This window comes from Schistocerca gregaria, chromosome 4 (assembly GCF_023897955.1).
Source record: "Schistocerca gregaria isolate iqSchGreg1 chromosome 4, iqSchGreg1.2, whole genome shotgun sequence".
NCBI classification, from domain to species: domain Eukaryota; kingdom Metazoa; phylum Arthropoda; class Insecta; order Orthoptera; family Acrididae; genus Schistocerca; species Schistocerca gregaria.
Genome location: NC_064923.1, coordinates 95,228,975 through 95,254,585, shown reverse-complemented (window position 1 = coordinate 95,254,585; position 25,611 = coordinate 95,228,975). Strand labels below are relative to the sequence as shown.

Here is a 25,611-nt window from a genome sequence, read left to right as displayed (position 1 = left end):
TACACTCCTGGAAATTGAAATAAGAACACCGTGAATTCATTGTCCCAGGAAGGGGAAACTTTATTGACACATTCCTGGGGTCAGATACATCACATGATCACACTGACAGAACCACAGGCACATAGACACAGGCAACAGAGCATGCACAATGTCGGCACTAGTACAGTGTATATCCACCTTTCGCAGCAGTGCAGGCTGCTATTCTCCCATAGAGACGATCATAGAGATGCTGGATGTAGTCCTGTGGAATGGCTTGCCATGCCATTTCAACCTGGCGCCTCAGTTGGACCAGCATTTGTGCTGGACGTGCAGACCGCGTGAGACGACGCTTCATCCAGTCCCAAACATGCTCAATGGGGGACAGATCAGGAGATCTTGCTGGCCAGGGTAGTTGACTTACACCTTCTAGAGCACGTTGGGTGGCACGGGATAGATGCAGACGTGCATTGTCCTGTTGGAATAGCAAGTTCCCTTGCCGGTCTAGGAATGGTAGAACGATGGGTTCGATGACGGTTTGGATGTACCGTGCACTATTCAGTGTCCCCTCGACGATCACCAGAGGTGTACGGCCAGTGTAGGAGATTGCTCCCCACACCATGATGCCGGGTGTTGGCCCTGTGTGCCTCGGTCGTATGCAGTCCTGATTGTGGCGCTCACCTGCACGGCGCCAAACACGCATACGACCATCATTGGCACCAAGGCAGAAGCGACTCTCATCGCTGAAGACGACACGTCTCCATTCGTCCCTCCATTCACACCTGTCGCGACACCACTGGAGGCGGGCTGCACGATGTTGGGGCGTGAGCAGAAGATGGCCTAACCTATTTCTGATAAGAAGATCTCGTATACTGGAAGAAAAAAGAACTTTGAACAGCAGTTGCAGTAAATTAAAATTGTATTATTTGTATCCATGATAAAAATATCAATATGTTTTTTTATTATTATTTCTAAGACTCACAGTATCATAGCCCTACAGCAAAACTAGTTGAATTTAACTGTTTATGAAGCTCAAATATGTATTTGTCAGCTTAATTTTCATCAAAATTCATGAGTATAAATTTGGAACAGATTAAAAAAGACTTTAAACCAAACTCTGTGTAGAGCAAGCTATCCACTACAAAACAACACAAATCACAATCTTCTAGAGTAAATACTCTCAGAAATATGCCCATTCAAATGAAAACTGTTTCCTCCCATACAATATATTTGTCAAAAGAGCCACTATACTGAGTCAGCTAGTTATTCATTCACTAAACACATAATAAGTTATTTAAATGTCAAAATATCACCAGTTCAGCTCTTCTGTAACTTATCAAAGACATTTGACTGTGTTAATCATAATATTCTATTACAGAATGCAGACAGTTACACCATACTGTTCCAAGTAATATAAGGATGAAGTCTATGTCATCCACACAGAGAGAAATTACAATGTGAGCTCTGCAGTGTTCAATCATTGGCCCAGTCTTGTTTGTCCATTATGTTGATGATTTACTAGTTTGATCCACTGTTTTTTTAATCAGGAGGCATAATATTACTCCTACTTGTTCATGATACAAGCATTATCGTAATGCAAAGCAAAGAAGCATATAGTTTTGTGCCACAAAGCAAGCCCTTGACATAAATTTGTTATAGAATTTTAGAACTTATTCTGAGCTCAAATGTAATGAGCTCCTCATTGTCAACCAGCATGAATTCCAAAAACATTGATCATGTGAATCCCAACTCACAGTTTTCTCACATGATGTACTGAAATCCATGGATCAAGGCAGTCACGTAGATGCTTTGGTTTCTGAAAAGCATTTGACTCAGTACAACTTCTATGCTTATTACCAAAAGAGTGATTCTGTGGAATATCAAGCAAAATTTGTGAGTGGATTTTTTGGTAAGGACACAACATGTTACATTGGATGAGATGTAGAAGTAATTTCAGGTGTGCCCAAGAGAAGTGTGTTGGGACTCTTGCTGCTCATTTTGTATATTTATTACAATGTGGACAATATTAATAGCAATTAAGGCTTTTTGCAGATGATGCAGCTATCTGTAATGGAGTACTGTGTGAAAGAAGCTGCATAAATTGTTCAACTCATACAAATATCTGGGCGGAACAGTTTGTAGGGTTATGAAACTGAATGATCATGTACATGAAGTTATTGGTAAAGCAAGTGGTTGACTGCAGTTCATTTGTAAAATAGTAGGGAAATGTAATCAGTCTACAAAAGAGATGGCATACAAAACATTTACGCAACCCATTCTACAATACTTCTCAAGTGTGTGGGACCTGTACCAAATAGAACTAATGGGGGATAGAGAATGGATACAAAAAAAGAGCAGCACAAATGGCCCACAGGTTTGTTTGACCCTTGGAAGTGTGTCCTGAAGATGCTGAAAGAACTGAACTGGCAATCTCGTGAAGAAAGACAAAAACTATCCTCTGAAAACCTATTTAGAAAGGTTTTTAGTCAACTTTAAGTGATGAATCTAGGAATATATTACAACCCTCCAAACATAGTCTGCATAGGGATTGTGAATACAATATTAGACTAATTACAGCACACACAAAGGCATTTAAACAGTCCCTGCACTCCATACATGAACAGACTGGGGAAATGTCCTAATAGCTGGTACATTGAGATGTACCCTCCACTTTGCAATTCGGAGTGGTTTACAGGTTACAGATATAGATGTAGATATTTTCTGTTCCAGGTCCACCCCTACCCTTTAAAAATTCTTGTAAATAAAACTGTCTACATCTGACTTTGGCAAAATGTACTGTGTGCAGACTCAGGTGTGCTAGGTGGCTGGTGGTTTGGTGCATCACCATCGTCACCAGACAGCAACTTCCTGCGCGTACATAACGCCTTCCCCAACCGGCGGCTGTCGGACAATGCACTCATGATGCCACCCAAGATACGCGTGGCACCTAGCTGCGCCTCATCGCCTGGTGGCACGCCTGGCGGTGGCCTGCCTGTGCGCCGGCATTCCAGCATTGGCCCACAGGAGCGGCGTGGATCTGCTGTCAACCTGTCGCCACCAACGGTCAGTCGCCACTTCAGACTCTGCTGCTCTCATCACTGTCACATCACACTTATTCAAAAATTTTCTGGACTTCCAACCATATCACGTGGTTCAAACTAATAGAGAGTGCGGCTTTCTACCCCGCATGCCATTTCAGCTTACTACACCACATCTCCTGTTTGCCATGTTATCACTGCTGCCTTGTCAATCAAAATATAGTATTATATTAAAAACAAAGATTCCATGACCTACCAAATGGGAAAGCGCTGGTAGACAGACACAATAAAAAAACACACACACAAAATTTCAAGCTTTTGCAACCAACGGTTGCATCATCAGGAAAGAGGAAAGGAGAGGGAAAGACGAAAGGATGTGGGTTTTAAGGGAGTGGGTAAGGAGTCATTCCAATCCCGGGAGCAAAAAGACTTGCCTTAGGGGTAAAAAAGGACAGGTATACACTCGCGCGCGCGCGCCACACACACACACACACACACACACACACACACACACACACACACATATCCATCCACACATATACAGACACAAGCAGACATATTTAAAGGCCAAATATGTCTGCTTGTGTCTGTATATGTGTGGATGGATAGGTGTGTGTGTGTGTGTGTGTGTGTGTGTGTGTGTGTGTGTGTGTGTGTGTGTGTGTGAGTGTATACCTGTCCTTTGTTCCCCCTGAGGCAAGTCTTTCTGCTCCTGGGATTGGAATGACTCCTTACCCACTCCCTTAAAACCCACATCCTTTCGTCTTTCCCTCTCCTTCCCTCTTTCCTGAAGAAGTAACCATTGGTTGCGAAAGCTTGAAATTTTGTGTGTGTGTTTCTGTGTTTTTTTATTGTGTCTATCTACCAGTGCTTTCCCGTTTGGTAAGTCATGGAATCTTGTTTTTAATATATTTTTCCCATGTGGAATGTTTCTTTCTGTTTTATTCATATCATCAAAATATAGTATTATTCATAAATACCTCTGGGGTTTCATAAGACGTCTACCCAAAAATTAAAAGACACAGTGAGAAGTGACACATATCAGTGGAAGGAGCACCTCTCAAAGTTTTAACTCTTAACACACGCTGTGCTGATGTTTCAGATTACATCACTGTAGGGAGAGGGGGGGGGGGGGGGCACAGGCATGCAGAAACACAACATCTATAAGAGTGACACATTGATTGTGTGTTCCTGAATTCACTAAATGCAAGTCAGTTGTGACAGTTCAAGGTCAATTTCATACCAGATATCAGGTAAAGGCTCCAACAGACAAAACAGTCAGTAGGTAGTACAACACATTCCATGAAATTGGCTGCTTATATGGAGCAAATAACAGGCGAGCCATGGCAATTGTCATCAGAGAAGGTGAAGTTTGTATGGAAATCATTCATCAGGAGCTCAAAGAAACTGCTGACAAGTGCAAGCAGAGAACTGAATGCTGACTATATGAGACTCTGAGCTTTGTTTTTGCTTTTGTAATGACTTGCAGCAGCTACTGTAATGTGAGCTAAAAACTCGGAGAGCTGTACCATCCACTGATACCCAGTTATTTTCTATATGTCTTGTACTTTTCATGTTGTTGTCTTTTTAAACCCCAGAGCTACTAATGAATAGCCCCGTATAAGTCAGTGTTTTTGCTCCTCATCTGCTGCAAACTACAGCATTGAAGATCGCCCTTCACAGGCTTCAGCAGTTGACAGATTATTGTGGAGGATTGAAATCTGATTTATCAATGTCTTTCTTTAACATGTCCACCTCTGAGCTGTCAGTGTGTCTGTCATGCATAGGACATGGGCTGAATTCTTTGTACTGCCAGGGATTTTGTCTTGTTTGAGGACTGGAAAGGGGAGCACTCAGCCATGTATGGCTAACAGAGTAGCTACTCAAATGAGATACAATGCCTCCAAGGTTCACAGTCCTCTGGTTTTGATAGTGGAGTGACTTCTGTTGTTTTACTCTTTTCCTATCTGTGAGCCCCAGAACATGAGGAATGCTACATTTATTGCTGTTTCTTCTAGCTGTCTGCCTCCATAGCCGAGGTCGCTAAAATAAGGAACGCATGTTGTGATGTTGCACTTGTTCTGTGATAACTTGAAGTTTCATGTCATGCTGTACTGTAAATATATCCAGGAAACTAATGATATGAAGGATATTATCAAATGATTAGACTGAACAAGAAATGAATTTTAAAAGATAATTATGTCACTTTTTTTTTGCAATATACCATAGTTGATGGCCTGTTCCGGTTTTACAGTTTCCAGTTTATACAAGTAAAGGGATGCACACCTCTTCCATTGTGAACACATAAGAGAGAAAACTCACCCAAATATTAATCATAGTCACAGAATTGTTAAGTTTCACAGTGGCAAAATATGCAGTGACAGAACAATGAAAGTGACAGTGCACATGAAATAATTTGCAGTAAAATGAACAACATTAATGACATGATCCAGTAACTAAAAGAACACTTTTAGGCTGCATATTTACTAGTTCACCCAAGATTTTAAGACATAAAGATATTCCTCAGTTTCAGACTATTTACAAATGTATTTGTCATGAATATTATGTTGGGGAGCAGAATGTCCTTTCATGGATACAATGTTAGTATCATGCTATGTAGGCACAGTAGTTCAGTCAAACTAACATAACAGTGTTATCCGAATGCTTGCCTATCACAAAATCTAATGAAATCTGTTACAGAGATATCTGTGTGCTGGCCAGTTGCAGACAGCCAATTTCGGGAGAGGGGTGGCTATTTAAAGAGAAGTATAAGAACATGATGTGATTTCCAAAACTACTTAGTGTTTTGAGATTTGGCCAGGTTAGATTTTACTACATATTGAAGGAGGGTCGATGGTTGGCATCCATTTATCAGCTCTGCCAGGCTCTTGTCTCCCACCAGAATGAAATGGTACAAATTCAAAAAACAGTCTAAAACAGCTTCAGGGGACCTGCCGCATATATTCTTCTGCATCTGAGTTTTAAACATCCCCACCACTTGTTCAGTATCACCATTAGACTGAGGATGAAATGGAGGAGTTGTGAGATGATGAACAACAGTAGCCTGAGAAAAAGATATAAATTCTCAAAAAAATAAATCACAGTATGCACAAGTCCCTCAATTGTAAAAATCTTAGAGAGGGCCGAAATAGTGGCCACTGTGGACATGGATGAATAATGCACCATGAAGGAAGATTTGGAACAGTCATCCACTACAATGAGCCAGTACTGAAGAGCACATCAAAATCAATATGTAGACACATCCACAGATGCTGTGGCATTGGCCAGGGTGAAAAAGACACTGTCATGACCACATGTTGCTGAAAACAGTGAGCATAAGCACAGCAATAAGGCATGTGATGTCCCCATCTGTGTGCAGTCAGCACACATGCTAGGAGCCAAATCTGTGATATAAGTAGTCACCTAATGACTCCCATGCAGAAGCCATAGTACATTATGGCATATGGAAGTAAGAATCTCAACAGGGGAGCAGTATCCTTCACAGTTAACTATAGAACCCCATCAGATGCTGAAAGGCAGAGCTGGGAGACATAATTATGCAAGAGATCCAAGGCAGGGCCTGGAGGTTCTTCTGGCCATCTGGGCTGCACGTAAGAGAGTATCCACTTAGTACAGCATCCAAGGCAATGGTCAATTCCATTGTGGAACTAGTGATCAGAAAACTACAGACAGCATTCTGCTTCTCATTATCTAAATAGAAACAAAGCATCTCATCCTCATCAAACATTGGGTCTGGCCCAATTGGAAGGTGAAATAAGGCATCAGCATTGGTGTATTGCGACATCAGCTGGTAATGGATCTGATAATGATAACAAGAGAGGAAGAGAGCCCACCACTGCAAACAATGCACTGCCTTGTCCAAAACCGAAGCTTAAAGGTTAAAAACAGCAACTAACAGCTTGTGATCTGGGATTAATGGAACTTAGAGCCATACAAGAAGACGTGAAATTTCTTGAGTGCATACACAATTGCTAAAGCCCCCTTTTCAATCTGAGAATACTGCTGCTTGGGAGGAGTTGAAGTTTTAGAAGCATAAGCAATGAGTCATTCAGATCTGTCCATATATTTTTGCACCAACAACATGCCAAGACCATTCTGAGTGGCATCTGTAGCCAACATGAGATGCTGACCCAGCTGAAAAGCTGCCAGACACAAGGCAGATTGAAGCTTAGATTTAAGCAAAATGAATACTTGGTCACAAGCTGGGGAGCAAAAAAGGGCAGAATATAATGCATAAGTGTGTGCAGGGGTTGAGCAGCAGTGGATGCAGGGTTGAGCAGCAGTGGATGCAATCAGTAAAACCGTATGGTAGTACGCAACTTTGGCTAGAAACTCCCCTAGTTCCTTAATGGAGGTCAGCTGTGGCAAAGCCGCAATTGTGTCAACATTATGATGCAATGGCTTGACCCCTGTACAAAAAAATTGAGATTTGGAAAGGTTGCACTTGAGACCCGCAGACTGGAAAAAAGAAAATGATGACCGAGATGATCGAGGTGGCCTTTGGTGAAAGAACCCAAAACATTGATACCATCTAGGTAATTGATGCAGCCAGGTACAGAGGCTATCAGCTGTTCTACAAAATGCTCAATAATTGTGGGCATGCTAGTGACACCAAAAGGCAAGTACTGATATTGGCACAGGCAGAAATTTGTATTGACAACAAGAAGGCATCTGGTGGCCACATCCAAGGGGAGTTGGAGGTACGCTTCTGACAAATCACTCTTGGAAAAGTAGTGGCCACCTCACAATTTTGCAAGCAACTCATCATGGTGGGGCAAAAAGAATATATCTGTCATGAACTGTGCATTAATTGTGACACTGAAGTCCCCTCAGAGGTGAAGATTACCCATCAGCTTCTTAACAATGACCAGTGGTGTAGCCCATTCATTGGAAGAAATAGGCCAAATGACATCAAGCAATGTCAGTCTACTCAGTCTTGACAGAGTTGCACAATGTGACAGGTGCCTGTCATGCCAAAAAAACCAAGTGGGAAGACTATTTCACGGTAATGTGGACCTGAAAACTGGAAGCCCCTGTGATGCTGAGTTGAAGGTTGTACTGCTGCAATCGCTCCCTTGACATCCTGAACACCTACAGTGTGCCTAACAGGGGTTGACTGAGCAGCTTCCAATGCATGCATCACATCAGTCACATGCATTCTGCCACAGTAATTGGTTGAGAGAAGCTTGCACATTTCATCAAATGATAAGCTGGCCAGTTCTTGCACAGGCACAAGTTGGCACAACAATTGATAAATACATGGTGAAAGACAGGAAAGGAAGAAAGCTCTATACAGGTTTGCATCATTCATATGAAAAAGCTAGAAATGTTGGTATAACTGTGTCTCATAAGAGTCCGAGTCTTCAGTCATTCATCGTATGCCGGGGGAGGATGACCATTGCACAGATGGGAGAGTGACCTGCCATGAACATGGAGAGGCCACTGGACTTAGGGCGGTGGTGGGAGCCAGCTGTTGTTCTGCAAAAGCCTGCTGGTCAGCAATGATAGGTTGGAATATTTACTCCATTGAGACATTCATCAGGTGACTTAGCACTGATGCTAACATGCAGAGAAAACGTAACCCTCATTTGTCACCAATATTTTATAGCAAGAACAAACACGATTTATGGAGCGTAGTCCTTTATAGAGAAACGTGTAAGATGCAATAAAATGCAGGTTGTAAATGGCACTGGGCACATTGACTGAACAACAGTAAGATGGGTTACAGAATAGGCTCAGCACTCATTAGGAATCATATAATACTGTTTCTTTGGTGGCTCAGCAGAGTGTGACAAGTGGTTGACCCAGGTGGCCTCTATAAGCAGAATGTGGACTGTATGAATGCATGATCTCTGAAATCATGCACATCATGCATGGACTCATAAGACTTGATTTTAGGTTGGCTTATGAATAACATATTTCAGGTTATCCACAAAAGTACAGGGAACATTGTAATTATGTCTCATCTAAAATCCCCTATTTGTAAGTATGGCATCCATTGTGAAATAACCATTTCATGATTCTAAATTATTCAAAATCCCAATTATTGACTGAATTAATAAGTGAGTGGTATTGTTTGATTCAAAAAAATTATGTTAATATAGTTATATTGTCAAAGTTCAAAACCTTGCAGTCGTAAAGGAGAATAGGTGATTGAAATTTAGAGAATCTGAATCTTTATGTCAGTTATTTTGTCAGTTAATTAAATTTGGTTAATTCCAATTATGTTCTTGGAAAGACAGGAATTACTACTGCCCATGGCTTCATGAAAAGTCTGCCAACTTTTAAAGCCTTGTAACATATGACCCTCAAAAAACACAGTGGCCTGCTGCAGTTGTGTAATTATTATGTGTAGACAGCAGTCATTCACAAGCATTAGACTACATTAGACTAATACTGTTAGATGCATGGTAAACATCAACCATTGTCTAAAGATGACTGTGCAGTCTTGAGCCAAAAGCTCATGAAGTTTGAACCAGCTCATTTTGTTGGAAGCCCAGAATGATATAATAGTATTTAGTTCCACTGAGATCCCTTAGCTAGTGCTATGTATCTAAATATGTTACAACTAATCCTCATACTCTAATTAATGGCTAATGTTTTTCTTGTTAAGGTATGATATGAGGACAGTATATAACTGAAGTGTGGATATCAAAAGTAATGGTAAAGTGTGTCGGCATGTCAGTTATGTTTATATAGTTCAGATTTGTTGGAAGGTACACTGAAATGAATTCACAGTATGTTGTTAATTAAGCACTTTTGCATTTGGTGGCAGCTCACAAACAGATTAAATGCAGCAGCTGAAAGAAGTGCAGCATCTTCTGATACACTTGAAACATTTTTACTCCAGATACATTTTTTCAGATCAAAACCTGTATTCATATGAAGCCTTTGGACAGCACTGGTAAAGTTGAAAAAATCTGGACAGCATATAGTCACAAAATCATTATGTTTTCCATTATGTTGCTCTTCATGCATTTAATGACTTTACCTCTTGTTAATAACTTGGAAATCATTACTTCATTATGAAAATCTTTGATGATTCTAAATAAGTTATGAATTGATACTTATACAATAGTGAAAGTATTTTATGAATAATTTGCTGTGTATGAGCTTCTGTATAGCTTCCAGCAAATGTCAACTTCATAGATAGCATACTTAATTCAAATTCTTCAATGGACAATAATGTAGATGAAGTGTCTTTCTTTTTTGCCAATTGATTTGACTTCTGTGTGGAGCATAACCTTTGCTGAGGTGTCTGTTGCATGTTTAGGATTCTGTCATTATTTTGTTGTATTGGGAAGACTGATTGACATAACACTTAACACTATTAGAAATCTTCATGTGAAGAAGGATTCACACATTTTACTGCACTGCACAATGAACACTAAAAGTTTATTACATATCAAAAGCAAAGATAAAAACAACCATATTAAATGAAAGAGAACATACAAAAGATAGTGGCTCACAATATATACAATGAGACCACAGATACTCGTTTAAATTCTTGGGCAAATCTTAACACACTCCCACTTCAAAACATTTAAATAATCATCTTAAAAATACCTAGACCCATTTAGTCCACAAATTCATAATGTTTTTCTTCTTCCTCAATCCCTTCTACTACTGGCATATCATTTGTCTGTAAGTAAAGTATTTTTACAGGTTTGTTGGATACACCTTCCCATGTACTAATGATTCGAACATTATCGGAATGCTTTGACCTTTTATGCTTTGGTGGATTGACAGGAAAATTTAATACACTCTGGTTACAAATAAAGTTTTATGCTTATTATAGCTTATCGGTTCATATAAAAGCTTCTTCAATAAATAAGTCTCGACAAGCCTCAGAAAGAACCATATATCCAGCCTTTGTGTTAGAAAGAGCAACAGTTGCCTGCTTAGCACTTTGCATAAAACTACAGAGTCACAAAACTTAAAAATAAAAGCAGCACATGATTTTCTATCTAAAGAACAATTTGCCCAGTCTGCATCTACAAAACAACAGAATTCTAAATCAGCTTTTGTAAATTACAGATAATAAATCTTAGTTTCCTTCAAATATATCAAAATGTCTTAGCACATTTCCAATTTTTATCATAATATGAATTATGAAACTGACTAAAATAATGCACATGGAAACAAATATCTGGTTTTATGAGTACTGGCAAATACATCTAGCTTTTCATTAGGGCTTTATAAAGGAAATCATCATTCTTATTTTCTTTTCAAATCATAAAATCAAGTATAGATCCAATAGTAGTTTTTGCAATTTTACAATTTGTCATACTGAACCTTTCCAATAGCTGATTATTTACTTCTCTTGATTTCAAGCTAACACTTCACTAATCTTGTTGTTGTTGTTGTGGCCTTCAGTCCTGAGACTGGTTTGATGCCATGCTACTCTATCGTGTGCAAGCTCCTTCATCTCCCAGTACCTACTTCAACATACATCCTTCTGAATTCACTAATCTTATCACATTTAATTTCCATCCCTAACCAGGTTTTAGCTATTCCTAAGCCCTTTGCTTCAAACCAAGCTTAATTTTTCAAGAATTCACTCTCACAGGCATCATTTGAAAAAGTGTATAAATCATCGACAAATAAGATTGTAGTAACTTTTGTTTTATTAATTAGCAAGGTACTAGTCTATACCTTTTGTACCCAAGACAGTTAATAACATCAGTTACCCTTTTATTCCACACTCGGGATGATTGTTTTAACCAATACCCCTTTTGAACTTCAAAACTTTATCTTTATTATTATAAAGATTATACCCTTCAGATTTCTTTGATAAAGTTTTCTCTTTGAGAATGCAATTTAAAAAAGCCACATTCACATGAATATGTGTGATGTTTAAATCTACTTCAACAGATATAGCTATTAGAATTCTAAGCGTAGAACACCTTACCACAGTTTCATTGGAGTAACTCCCAGGAGTCTGGTTTCTGATTTTACCACAAACTTAGCACAATGCCACACTTTACCTTCACTGCTGACTCCTATCTTGAACACCACTTACACTGCACAACACTGCCACTTTCTGGAAAATTTGTGATTTACCAAGTACTGTTGTCTTCAAAATGTTGTATCTCTTTGTTCATAGCATGTCTCTATTCTTCTGCATCAGGTCTGGAAATGGCCATCTGTACAGTTGTGGGTCTTTGTTTTGATCTGAAGTTCCAGGAGAAAAATAAGTCTCATAATTATTAAACCTTTTATTTCATCAACAGAAATAATCATTCATTAGTTTTTGAAAATATAATTTAACTGGATAGACAAAAAATCTACTGACTAAGCAACAGCAGGATAACACACACTTAGAAAGGCTAATGAACTTTGCAAGCTTTCAGAGCTGTGGCTGCTCCTTATGGCAAAATGGTACAAGAGGATGGAAAAGAGGTGAAGAAAAAATGAGTGGTGAGATTTAGGAAATGGGGAGCTAGTGTTATCAGCAAACAGAAATATTTTAGAATCACCTGTAATACTAGAGGGCACATCATTTACATAAATAAGGAACAGTAGCAGCCCCTGGCCCCAACACTGATCCCAGGCACACTCCCAATTTGATTGTGCCCCACTCAGACCCCACATCATAGCCATTCTCAACACTGTGGATAATGATCTTATGCTGTCTGTACTTACATCTTCAGGGACACTCTGTGAATCGAACAATGGTAAACCAGGATGGAATGTAACAATATAATGAGAAGGAAAGTTGCTACTTACCATATAGCGGAGATGCTGAGTTTCAGATAGGCACAACAAAAAGTCCCTCACAATGAAAGCTTTCAGCCATTGGCCTTCATCAGTAACACACACACACACACACACACACACACACACACACACACACACACACACTCATGCAAATGCAACTCAAACACATGACTGCAGTCTCAGACAACTGGAACCAGTGGTTTCACTGGAACTAGTGGTTTCAGTTGCCTGATACTGCAGTCATGTATGTGAGTTGCATCTGCAAGTGTGTGTGTGTGTGTGTGTATTATTGACAAACGCCAATGGCTGGAAGCTTTAATTGTGAGAGTCTTTTTGTTGTGCCTACCTGAGACTCAACATCTCCACTATATGGTGAGTAGCAACTCTCCTTTCATAATACTGATACTCTGTGAATCACAATTAAATGCTTGGCAGAGGTTTCATAAAACCACCTTCACAATAATATGCTGTTGTTCCTCTCTCAAACAGTGCAGAAAAAATTAACATCTATATCTTTTCATGCAACCTCTGATTTCCATTATTTTATTATGATGACCATTTTTTCCAATATTTTTGCATTCGGAGAAAGAAGTTAGTGACTGAAATTTTTGAGAAGGTCCTGCCACAAGAAGAAATGCCTTTGTTTTAATGATGTCCACCCCAAATACTGTATCATGTCTATGACACTTTCTCGCCTATTTCTTGATAATAAAAAACATGCTGCTCATCTTTAGACTTTCTTAATGCACTCTATTAGTCCTGTCTCGTAAGATCTCACACTGCACAGCAGTACTCCAAAAGAGGATGGACAAGCACAGTGTAGGCAGTCTCTGTAGTAGGTCTTACAGTGGAAAATCCAGGATGGAATGTAACAACATTATGAAAAGGATAGTTACTATGCACCATATAGTGGATATGATGAGTCACAGATACGCATAAAAAAAACACTGTCACAAAATAATTTTTCAGCCAACAAGGCCTTTGTCAAAATTGACCCCCCCCCCCCCCCCCCACAGACACACAATCACTCATGCAAACACCTCACATACAAATGACCACTCTCTCTGGGAGCTGGAGGCAGACTACGAGGAGCATCAGCACATGGTAGGAGAGGCAACTGGGTGGGGGTAAGGAGAAGGCTGGGGCAGGGAGGCGGCAGGATACCAAGGTAGGAGTAGGTGATGGTGAAGTGCTGCTGGGAGCATGCAGGGATGAGGTGGAGAGAGGGTAGGGCAGCTGGTCACAGTTGGGAGGTGAGATAGAGGGCTGAGGAATGGGTGTAAATGAAAAGGAGAGAAGTAAAAAGACTGTGTGCATTAGTGGAATAGAGTGCTGGAATAGGAACAGGGAAGGGCTAGATCAGTGAGGACAATAACTAACAAAGGTTGAGGTCAGGAGGGTTATGGGAATGTGGGATATATTGCAGGTAGAGTTCGCACCTGTGCAGTTCAGAAAAGCTGGTGTTGGTGGTAAGAATCCATATAGCATAGGCTCTAAAGCCGTCACTGATATGAAGAAATTCATACTGGGCAATGTTCTCAGCAACATGGTGGCCCACTTGCTTCTTGGCCACAGTTTGTCGGTGGTCATTCATGCAAAGAGACAGCTTGCTGGTTGTCACGGCCATGTACAATGCAGCACAACAATTCCAGCTCAGCTTGCAGATCTTATATGATTGGTTTCACAAGTAGCCCTGCCTTTGATGGGGTAGGTGACATTTGTGATAGGACTGGAGCAGGTGTTGGTGGGAGGATGTATGGGACATGTCTTGCATCTAGGTCTATTACAGTGATGAGCCATGAAGCAAGGGATTTGGAGCAGGGTTTGTGTGGGGATGAATGAGTATATTGTGTAGGTTTGGTGGGTGACAGAATACCAGCATGGGAGGGGTGGGAAGGGTAGTGGACACGAAATTTCTCATTTTGAGCATGATGGGAGGTAATTGAAACCCTGGCAGAGAATGTAATTCAGTAGCTCCAGTCCTGGATGGTACTGAGTTATGAGAGGAATGCTTCTCTGTGGCTGGACGGTGGGATTTTGGCTATGGTTGGCAACTGGAAAGATAAGGCATGGGAGATTTGCTTTTGTACAAGGTTGTCAGGGTAATTACATTCAGTAAAGGCCTCAGGGTGGCTAGGCTGTATGAAAGAACCCCCTTCTTGATATGGAACTGGTGGGAGCTGTTGAAGTGGAAGTATTCCTGGTGGTTAGTAGGTTTGATATGGACAGAGTTAGTGATGTAGCCTATTTTGAGGTGGATGTCAACATCTAGGAAGGTGGCATGTTGGGTTCAGTAGGACCAGCTGAAGCGAATGGGGGAGAAGGTGTCAAGGTTCTGGATAGGGTGTCCTCACCCTCGATCCATGTCATGGTTTGCATCTTTTATATAGGAGGGTAGGTTATGGGTAATAGGTTGAAGGTGTTGGTCTATGAGAGTGGATATTCTTTCAGTGTGGGCACAATGGCTGGCCATCATGAGTGGTTGGATTTGTGGACTTTAGGAAGCATGTAGAAGGCAGAAGTGTGGGGAGTGGTAGGGGTGAGCAGAGAGATGGATTCTAGGGAGAGATTCTGGGATGGGCCTAAGTATTTGAGGAGAGACTGGAGATGCTGCTGGATTTCTGGAATGGGGTCACTGTGGCTATCTGACAGCTAACAGAGTCCTTCTGTCAGGTAATCCTTGCCTGTCAAACAACAGTGGTGGAGCCTTTGACTGCAGGTTGTGTCATAAGGTTAGGATCAGGTTTTAGTTGGTGGACTGCAGTTCTTTCTGTGGATGTAAGATTAGTTTGGATGTTGAGGGATTTCTGGAATCATGGTGATGCAAGGTTCGAGCTTAAGAAATTCTGGAAAGTTAACAGGGGTTGATTTGGGGCACTAGGGATGGATTACAGTTGGATGGAGGAGTGAACTGAGTCAAGCACAGTTCAACATTGATGTTTGGTTGAGTCTGATTGGTAGGATTGGTGGTGGAAAAGTGTTTCCACTGTAGTGACTGAGAGAAGGAGAGAAGAACTTTAACAAGTCCTGCATGACTGAATTTTAGAGCAGTGCAAAACGTCAGGCATTTGAAAGGGACTGATATTTCTGTGGGCCTTAGGGTTTTGGAAGGAAGGTTCATAATGGTGTTTCATGTCTGTTTAGGTTCTGGATTCTGTGTGGTAGTGGGAGGGCATTTTGGATGGTGGGGTAAAAGTAGTAGGTCTGCGAGACAGGGTTTGAGGGAGGTTTTGAGGTTGTTGTATATGTGGTGGGCAGTGGTACTCCAATAAAGAAGTAGGAAGTGAGCAGGGTGGAGAGTTTTCTGAGGTGCATTGTGCATGTTACTGTAGTTCCCGGAGGGCAAAGGTTTCAGTGTGTGTTATTCCTGTAATAGACCTAGATAAAAGACCTGTCCCATACATCCTCCCACAACTACCTACTCCAGTCCAGTCACAAACATCACATATCCCGTCAAAGGCAGGGGTACCTGTGAAACCAGTCATGTGATCCATTAGCTAAGTTGCAGCCACTGTGCTCCATTCTTCATGGGCATGGCAGCCAACAAGCTGTCTGTCTGCATGAATGGCCACTGACAAACTGTTTCCAAGAAACAACTGGACTATCCCATTGCTGAGAACACCATCCAACACCACATTCTTCATTTCAATGATTGCTTCACAATCTGTGTCGTATGGATCCTACCCACCAACATCTCAATCTTCATTAGTCATTGTCCTCACTAATTTAGCTCCTTCCCAGTTCCCATTCCAGCACTACACAACCCTCTGTTCCACCAATGCACCCAATCTTTTTATTTCTCTCTTTTTCCTCTACCCCCCTCTCCTCTGCCCTCCATCAAATCTCCCAGCTGCACTTCGCTGGCCTACCCTCTCTCCACCTTGCTCCTGCATGCTCCCCAGCAGGACTTCACTGACAACCATCCCTACCCTGCTCTACCTCCCCCTCCCCACCCCAGCCTCCTCCTTATGCCTACCCAGTTGCTTCCCCCATCACGCGCTGCTGCTGCCGCTCGTAGTCTGGCTTCAGCTGCCAGAGGCTGTGGTCATATGTGCATGAGTTGTGTTTGTGTGAGTGTTTGTATGTGTGTGTGTGTGTGTGTGTGTGTGTGTGTGTGTGTGTGAGAGAGAGAGAGAGAGAGAGAGAGAGGGAGAGAGAGAGAGAGAGAGAGAGAGAGAGAGAGAGAGATCTATTTTTGAAATAGGCCTTGTTGGCTGAAAGTTTATTTTGTGACAGTCTTTTGTTGCGCCTATCTGCGACTCAGCATCTCCACTATATGGTTTGTAGTAGAACTGTTGCATCTTCTATGTGTTCTGTCAGTAAATCACAGTCCTTGGTTTGCGTACACCACAACATTTTCTATGTACTCTTTCCAATCTAAGCTATTCTCAATTGTAATTCATAGGTATGTAGTAGAATTTATGGCCTTCATATATGTGTGATTTATCATGTAATCAAAGTTTAACATCTTCCTTTTAACACTCATGTGGATGACTTTACACTTTTTTTCACGGTACAGATATCTTATCTAAATCATCTTGCAATTGGTTTTGATCTTCTGATGACATTACTAGATGATAAACAATAGCATCACCTGCAAACAACTAAAGGTGGCTACTCAGATTGTCTCCTAAATCATTTATGTATATAAGGAACAATTTGGGACTATAACACTACCTATGGGAATGCCAGAAATCGCTTCTGTTTTATTCAGTGATTTTCCCTCAGTTACTACAGCTGCTGGTCACAACTGTTCTGCTGTGGAATGAAACATGATAAAACGTTCTATGTCAGTTCAAAGCATATGCACAATTTTTGAAGCAACCTGTGTATCTGAACAAAAGAGTAGTATTAAACCATAGCTTCAGAGCTTCTTAACCCTCAGATGCAAGGTAGTATATAAAAGATTGAAATATTTGAATTTTATGTGTAAATGGTTACAAATTAACTGAAATACCACTAGGTGTCTCTCCATACACCAGTGTAGAGTGTGGTGGTGAGCTGAGTGGTTTGGTACATTGTTAGTGTTTGTAATGTTTCCATGAGTTTGCAGTTTTTGAATGACTGTCCCGAAAGAGTAATGTGTCTGCATGCAGTTTGGTTTAAAACTTTGGAAAAACCACTGCAGAAATGCACAAGAAAGTGGAGAAAACTTTTGGTGACAACACTTTATGCCAGTCACAGATTTATGACTGGTATAAGTATTTCAAAAATTGGCATACACCAATTGATAGTGACAACAATTCTGGTCAGCCAGCAAATTGCATCACACTATAAAATGCTCAGAAAGTGAGGGATCTGATTCTGAAGGACTGCAGACAGACTGTCCTAGACCTCTGTAACACCTAGGGAATAAGTTGCAGCTTAGGGTTAAGCTACATGTGAGCATATTCTGTCAGAAGAATTAAAGATGAGAAGGCTTGCAGACAGGTTTACACCATGACTGCTTCAAGGCAATCAGAAGGAACATTGTTTGGAAGTCTGCTGGGAACTTAAATAACTGCTTCAGTACAATCCAAACTTGCCACTGGTGAGGAAAGTTGCGTTTATGGATATGACCCTGAACTAAGGAGAAAATGCCTCTGAAGCTCAGACAAAGTAAGCTCAATATGTCAAGAGTGACATTAAGTAATTGAGGGGAAACATGAGGATCCTAGTAAGAGTCAGTCAGGCTCCTACTGTCATCTCGTACAGACCTGCAAAGTAGCAAGTTACGTATTTAGCTTCTTCTGTGTTTTCTTAGTGGTACATTTCTTAAATTTCGTGCATGTTTTAGCTATTTAAAAGGCATAATCTCATGTTTTTGCAACTGTAAAGCATTGTCAGGCAATCCATACCACAGTTTTCTTTTCTGCTGAACAGCCAGTTTCACAGCTCATAGAGCATCAGTCTCCATTGATGACATGTGACATGCTTAACAAGTTGCATATCTCGGTTTCTACCTGTTGTAACTGCAACCGAAATTGTTGCGGGGTAGCTGAGAAAGCTTGGTGGGACCAAATGGAGAGCGGCCCATGAACAAACAAACGAACGGAAAGGACGGACACAAACCAACAACGGACGATTGAGAGAGATCTTACAATGACAACACATAAGAAGCAACAGGGTGACAGAGACAACCAAATGAATCCAAGACGTCCACTAGTAATGAAAACAAAGAATGGTAAACACACCGTCTGTTGTCGAGGCAATATGTCAATATGCACGCAGCAATAAGACTCACTGGCTGAGCGAGAGGCAGGCGCTTAAATACATGATCGTGGGCTCCACTATTGGCTGCTGGGACCACGTGTTCCACTGTGGTGCCCTCACACTAAATGTGGGCCAGGAGGCGCGCGCTGCCACGGCTTACGAGGCGATGGTGCAGAGGCCTCTAGGGGTCTTTGACGTCCATGATGACTAGCACAGATTCAAATTCCATGGCGCACGGTACCAAACTACCTGTGCTTTTATAGTCAATTCTTAAGTTAGTAATACTGGAATGGATAGGATATGTGCATGTTCCATGTAGACACAGAAAGAGCTGGCCACAGTTCACGAACAGCTGAATGTGGATTTGGATATGCTGTCAGTTGTCTTCAGGCTGTTGTCTCAGGGTGTAGTGGTGGCACAGAATCTGGTGCATTGTGAGAGACTCCTCAGGGTTTGTTCATGTCGCCCACAGGTTCTGCTACCGATGCACCTCCCAGTGCATCCGACATGGTGGGTTAGTGCTCACAGATGGATGAGTGTCAGGTGGTAACATGTTTGTGTCACTTGAGGCAAAAGGCCACAGACATTCGTACTGTAAATGGACAGATGGGTGCTCCTCCAACAGGGTCCAAGCAGGCACACAGGGACAGGGGCTTACTAGTTATTGGGACCTCCAGTGTTAGTTATGTTATGGAGCCCATTAGGGCCAGAAAGAAAGCCAATGTGCACTCATTGTGTCTCTTCTGAGATGTGGAGGAGGCACTGCCTGCAGTTATCGAGCAAGCAAGGTGCAGTCATCTGCATGTCATGGCTCATGTTACCACAAATGATGCCTGTCACTGGGTTCTGAAGCCATCCTCAGTTCATACAGGCAGCTGGCACAGGTGGTGAAGGCTGCTGGCCCCATGCATAGGGTGCAAGTGGAGCTCACAATCTGCAGCATTGTTCCCCGAGTCAATCAGGGTGCTTTGGTTTGGATCCATGTAGGGGGGGGGGTCTCAACCAGAGGCTTCATTGACTTCAATGGCTGCAAATTTCTGGACCTGCATTACTGGGTAGGGAATTGTAAGACTCCCCTTAATAGGTCAGGGGTACACTACACAATAGAAGGAGCTACTCTAATAGCAGAGTGCTTGTGGAGTGAACATGGGGGCTTTATATGCTGTACAGTAGGCTGAGATTCTCTGATGAACACTTACCAGATGACTCACAGATATCAAAATCAGATCAAGTTCAGAGTAAAGACACTTCAATTGTCAAAATTTTATCAGTACATTGTATTAATAACAAATTGTATTTGTTACTAATTTCCTAATTTCACTGCCCTATAGGAAACTTATCACACTCAAATTATTCTCAGGGCTGAGAGCTGGCTGAAACCCAAAGTAGAAACTTCTCAGATATTTAGCAATTCATGGAATTTATATCGAAAAGATAGATTTGATGCCATAGGATGGGGCATGTTTATTGCATTTGACAAAAATATTGTCTCTAATGAGGTTGAATTTGAGTCTGACAGTGAAGTTATTTGGTCATTTAGAACAGGTCTAGGTAAAATCAAGTTAATTGTTGGATTTTTTACTGGTGACCTGACTCTGCTGTGACAGTTTTAGAGTCATTGGTAGAAGGTCTATAGTCAGTAATGTGGAAATACCCAGATCATGCAATATTAGTTGGACATGAAATATATGGATTCATACCAGAAGATAGAGGCAGACAGTCTTGCAAAGTCCTTCTGAACATGTTTTCCAAAAATTGTCTTCAGCATCTAGTTCGACACCCCACATGCACTGGAAATATTTTAGACCTTGTAACTACAAACAGGTCTGACCAAATTGATGCCATCAGTATAGAGATTCTAATGTTACGTAACATCGCTCCTATCCAGTCACTCACTGGCCAGTCTGATGTGACAGTAGAAGACAGCAAAAGTAAAGCTGAAGCTTTAAATTTTGCATTTAAGAAATCATTCACATAGGAGAATCATAAAAATATATCTTCATTTGACAACCTCACAGACTCCCATGTGTGAAGAGAAACAACTGAAACAGTTGAAAGAAAATAAGTCACCAGGTCCTGATGGAATCCCAATTTGGTTTCACAAAGAGTATTTTACATCATTGGCCTCTTACTTAGCTTGCATTTATCACAAATTTCTTGTCCAGCCCAAAGTACCAAGTGACTGGAAAAATGCTCAGGTGACTCTTGTGTGTGAGAAAGGTAAAAGAACGGCCCACACAACTACAGACCAATATCTTTGACATTGGTTTTCTGCATAATCCTTCAACAAATTCACAGTTCAACTATAACAAATTTCCTTGAGAAAGAAAAACTCCTGCCCACAAATCAGCAAGGTTTACAAAGCATCAATCATGTGAAACTCAGCTTGCCATTATCTCACACAAGATCCTGCATACCACGCATGAAAGGCAACAGGCAGATTCCATATTCCCAGGTTTTCATAAAGCATTTTACACTATCCCACACTGCTGACTGTAAAGAAGCAACAAGCATACATAATATGTTCCCAGGTATGTGAGAGGCTTGAAGCCTTCTTAATTAACAGAACCCAGTACATTGTCCTTGATGGCAGATGTTCATCATGACAAGGATATCATCAGGAGTGCCCCAGCGAAGTTTGACAGGACCACTGTTATTTTCCATATACATGAATGATCTGACATTCAGTGTAAGCAGCAGTCTGCAGGGTAAGCAGCAATCTGCAGCTGTCTGCTGATGAAGCCTTGGGTGTATGGGAAGGTGTCATCATTGAGCTACTGTAGAAGAATACAAGATGACATAGGCAACATTTCTGGTTGATGTCAAGAATGGCATCTAGCTCTGAATGGTAGAAAAATTGTAGAAAAATGTAAGTTACAGTGGATGAGTAGGAAAAACAAGCCCATAATGTTTGAGTACAGCATTAATAGTGTGTTGCATGATACAGTTATGATGATTAAATATATAGACATAATGCTGCATAGCAATATGAAATGGAATGAGCAAGTAAGGATTGTAGTAGGGGATGTGAATGGACAACTTTGGTTTATTGGGATTCTAGAGAACTGTGGTTCATTTGTAAAGGAGACCACTCATAGACACTAGCGTGACCCATTGTTGAGTACTGTTTAAGTGTTTGGGATTTGCACCAAGTGGGATTAAAGGAAGACATTGAAGCAATTCAGAGATGGACTGCTACATTTGTTTCCAGTAGGTTTGAAAAGCATGCAAGTACTATAGAGATACTTTGGCACCTCAGTTTGGAACCCCTGGAGGAGAGATGATATTCTTTTTGAGGAACAGCATGGAGAAAATTTTGAGTTCGGCATCCATCCGCCAAACTCTTTACCTTTACAAATGTCTACTTGTGTCTGTGTAGGTGCAGATGGATATGTGTGTGTGTGTGTGTGTGTGTGTGTGTACCTGTCCTTTTTTCCCCCTAAGGCAAGTCTTTCCGCTCCCGGGATTGGGATGACTCCTTACCCTCTCCCTTAAAACCCACATCCTTTCTTCTTTCCCTTTCCTTCTCTCTTTCTTGAAGCAACCGTTGGTTGCGAAAGGTTGAATTTTGTGTGTATGTTTGTGTTTGTTTGTGTGTCTATCAACATGCCAGCACTTTCGTTTGGTAAGCTACATCATCTTTCCTGACGAAGCAACCGCCGGTTGTGAAAGCTCAAAATTTTGTGTGTGTGTTTGTGTGTTTTTTATTGTGCCTATCTACCGACACTTTCCTACTTGGTAAGTCATGGAATCTTTGTCTTACACACACACACAAATTTCAACCTTTCGCAACACAAGGTTGCTTCATCATGAAAGAGGGAAGGAGAGGGGAAAGATGAAAGGATGTGGGTTTTAAGGGAGAGGGTAAGGAGTCATTCCAACCCCTGGAGTGGAAAGACTTACCTTAGGAGGAAAAAAGGACAGGTATACACTCGTGCACACACACACACACACACACACACACACACACACACACACACACACACATCCATCCGCACATATACAGACACAGGCAGACATCTCCATTTTCTGCGATCCATTGCTTCCTTCTTAAAGCTGCTGTATGTTGTACCATCCATCACATCATCCAGTGTCTGAAATCTCTTCCTTCCCCGCTTCTGTTTCCTTTCTACATAACCTTCTAACACCGTTTTTATCAGTCCGTCATTCTTTCGTAATATGTGCCCAATCCAATTTCTTTTTTTTCTTTTTATTACATCTAGTAACTGTCTTTTCTCTCCCTCTCTTCTCAGTGCCTCTCCATTTTTTACTCTGTCCATCCAACATATTCTTAACATCCTCCACCATGTCCACAGCTCAAAAGCCTCCAGCCCTTCTCTGACTTTCTTCCTCAAAGTCCATGTTTCAGCACCATACAGAAGAACACTCCATACAAAACATTTTATGAGTTTTTCCTCAGCTCTCTGTCCAGACTGCTGCACAAATTCTCCTTCTGTTATAAAATGCATCTTTTGCCATTGCTATCCTTGTTTTAATTTCTGTGCTGCACTTCCAGTTGGTGTCTAATCTGCTTCCAAGATATTTAAAATTTTGCACCTGTTCTAATATTTCACCATTCAGCATAATTTTTATTTATTTATTCCCTCCTAGTGCCAATACTTTTGTTTTCTTTGGTTAATTTTCATTCCATAATTTTTCCCTTAGCTTCAGTGGGTTCCACTTAATTCTGTAACTATTTTTCGCCTGTGGTTAGAAGGACCATGTTATCAGCAAACCTAAGACACCCTACTCTTATTCCTCCAATTTCTACTCCTTTGTCATCTAATAAGCATTGGTCAATCAAATTTTCCAAGTAGAAGTTGAAAAGGGTAGCTGATTGACAGCATCCTTGTCTTACTCCTTTTCTTAGTCCAATCCAGTTTGTACTTTCTCCTCTCACTTTAACTCAGGCTTTTTGATTCAGATATGAGTTTACAAGTCTTCTGGTTATCAGTCCACTCTCTTTTCTCTCATTATAGTCGCGAGCTTGTCCCAAGCCACATTGTCAAATGCCTTTTCTAGATCGATAAAGCACATATGGAGGTCTCTCCGTTTTTCAATAAACCTTTCTCCCAATATTTGTAGGAGCCCTATTGCATCTCTGGTGCCCGTATTCCAACTAAACCCAAACTGCTCCTTTCCAAGATTCTCCTCCATTACTTTTTCAAATTGTGACCTCCACTTCTCTCTTTGCTCCATTTCTTTCACTGATCTTTCCTCTTCTTTCTTCCTTCTTCATACTGCGGCTGTATATCAGGGTTTTCAATGCAGAAATGTAGTGAGAAGGGGGCACATGTATGTGGTGGTTCATGATATCGTAGTGCTGTGAGGGAGCGTCAGTCGTGCCTCTGGTTTGAGAAGACTGATGACTGAAGTATGAACATTTCTCAGAAGAAAAACAGGTATGTGCTCTCTTTTCTTTTAAAACTATAAATAGTAGCGTATCTAGTACTATCTCTCATTCTACTAAACTGAATGAGTGTGACACCATTGTTGAAGTTTCAACCTCGAAAGAAGTTTATTAATACCAATTAGCTGAAATAAAAAAAATAATGCATCCAATCCAGAAGTCACTCACTGTTAGAGTAATTAGTTTCTTATGTGTGTGTGTGTAGTGGTCTTTGATACTTAAAAGATCATTTCAGTAATTTTATCACTGTCCACTTATGAGTTGTTAAGCAATGTATCAACAAGCTAACTATGCAATGATTAATATTTGCTGTTTTCCAGCAGTAAATCGCTTCTCACTTGCTTTAAGCATCAACACAATTACTATGCCACTCATATAAGTCTTTGATAGTTATTATCAAGCTAACATCTGTAAATTGCAGTTAATGTTACTGAATCCTACACGCGATGATAACGCCCAATATCCAGCCACGTATCTGAAACTCCTCGCTGATACTTGAGAATTCGTGCGCGATTTGTTTGCACCAAAGTTGAGTTGTGGTCCCTTGAATAATTTTAAATCAGCTTAGGTTGTAAATTAACAATTCTATGCCCATTCACGAAAGTTACTGCAGATCCACACTCGATGACTACATGATCGCGCACTCGAGCAACATGGCAGAAGAGAAAACATATCACGCATAATGCAACAAGGTGATTTGCTGTGTCAAAACACATTTATATCTATCTCATTAAAACTCATTACCTATTAAATGTTGTACATAATCAAATTCTTTACTCTGCAAATAATCAATAAAATTTAGAAATGAATTACATGTGTAAAAAAAATCTCACGTTGATATGACATCATGGGTCACTGCTTTTTTTCAACTCCCCTAGACTCATGTGATGCAAAGTAGATCCAACTATATTGGACATACTCGTGTAATGCCACAAAGTCTCTTATTAATTATTATCAACATCACTTTGGCTGCATGTGAATGATGAAATGAGGTTAATTGACCTGTGCTCACTGCATTTCTTGGTTCCTTGGTTTTTTCTTTTTTTTAAAAAAAAAAAATAAAAATAGAATCATTACTGTTGTCAGAAAGTTCTCAGGCCATTCACCACTGTCATATATTTTATTACATAACCACAATATTTCTCTTATCCCATCCCAGTTCAAGCATTTTAATATTTCTCCCTGTATTGTATCTGTAACTACCACTTTGCCATTTTTCATTGCAGCTATGGCAGACTTTACTTCTTCCATTAT

The 25,611-nt window shown here is 40.8% G+C and overlaps 1 protein-coding gene across 1 annotated transcript in view; it reads left to right on the top strand.

Moving 5' to 3' along the window:
• The window catches only part of LOC126267614 (SCY1-like protein 2), a 966,784-nt gene that overhangs the window by 870,680 nt on the left and 70,493 nt on the right, over positions 1 to 25,611 (top strand). Inside the window, exon 15 of the mRNA XM_049972914.1 lies at positions 2,783 to 3,039. Within this exon, the coding sequence (XP_049828871.1) occupies positions 2,783 to 3,039 (257 nt within the window). The remainder of the gene's footprint in view (positions 1 to 2,782; positions 3,040 to 25,611) is intronic.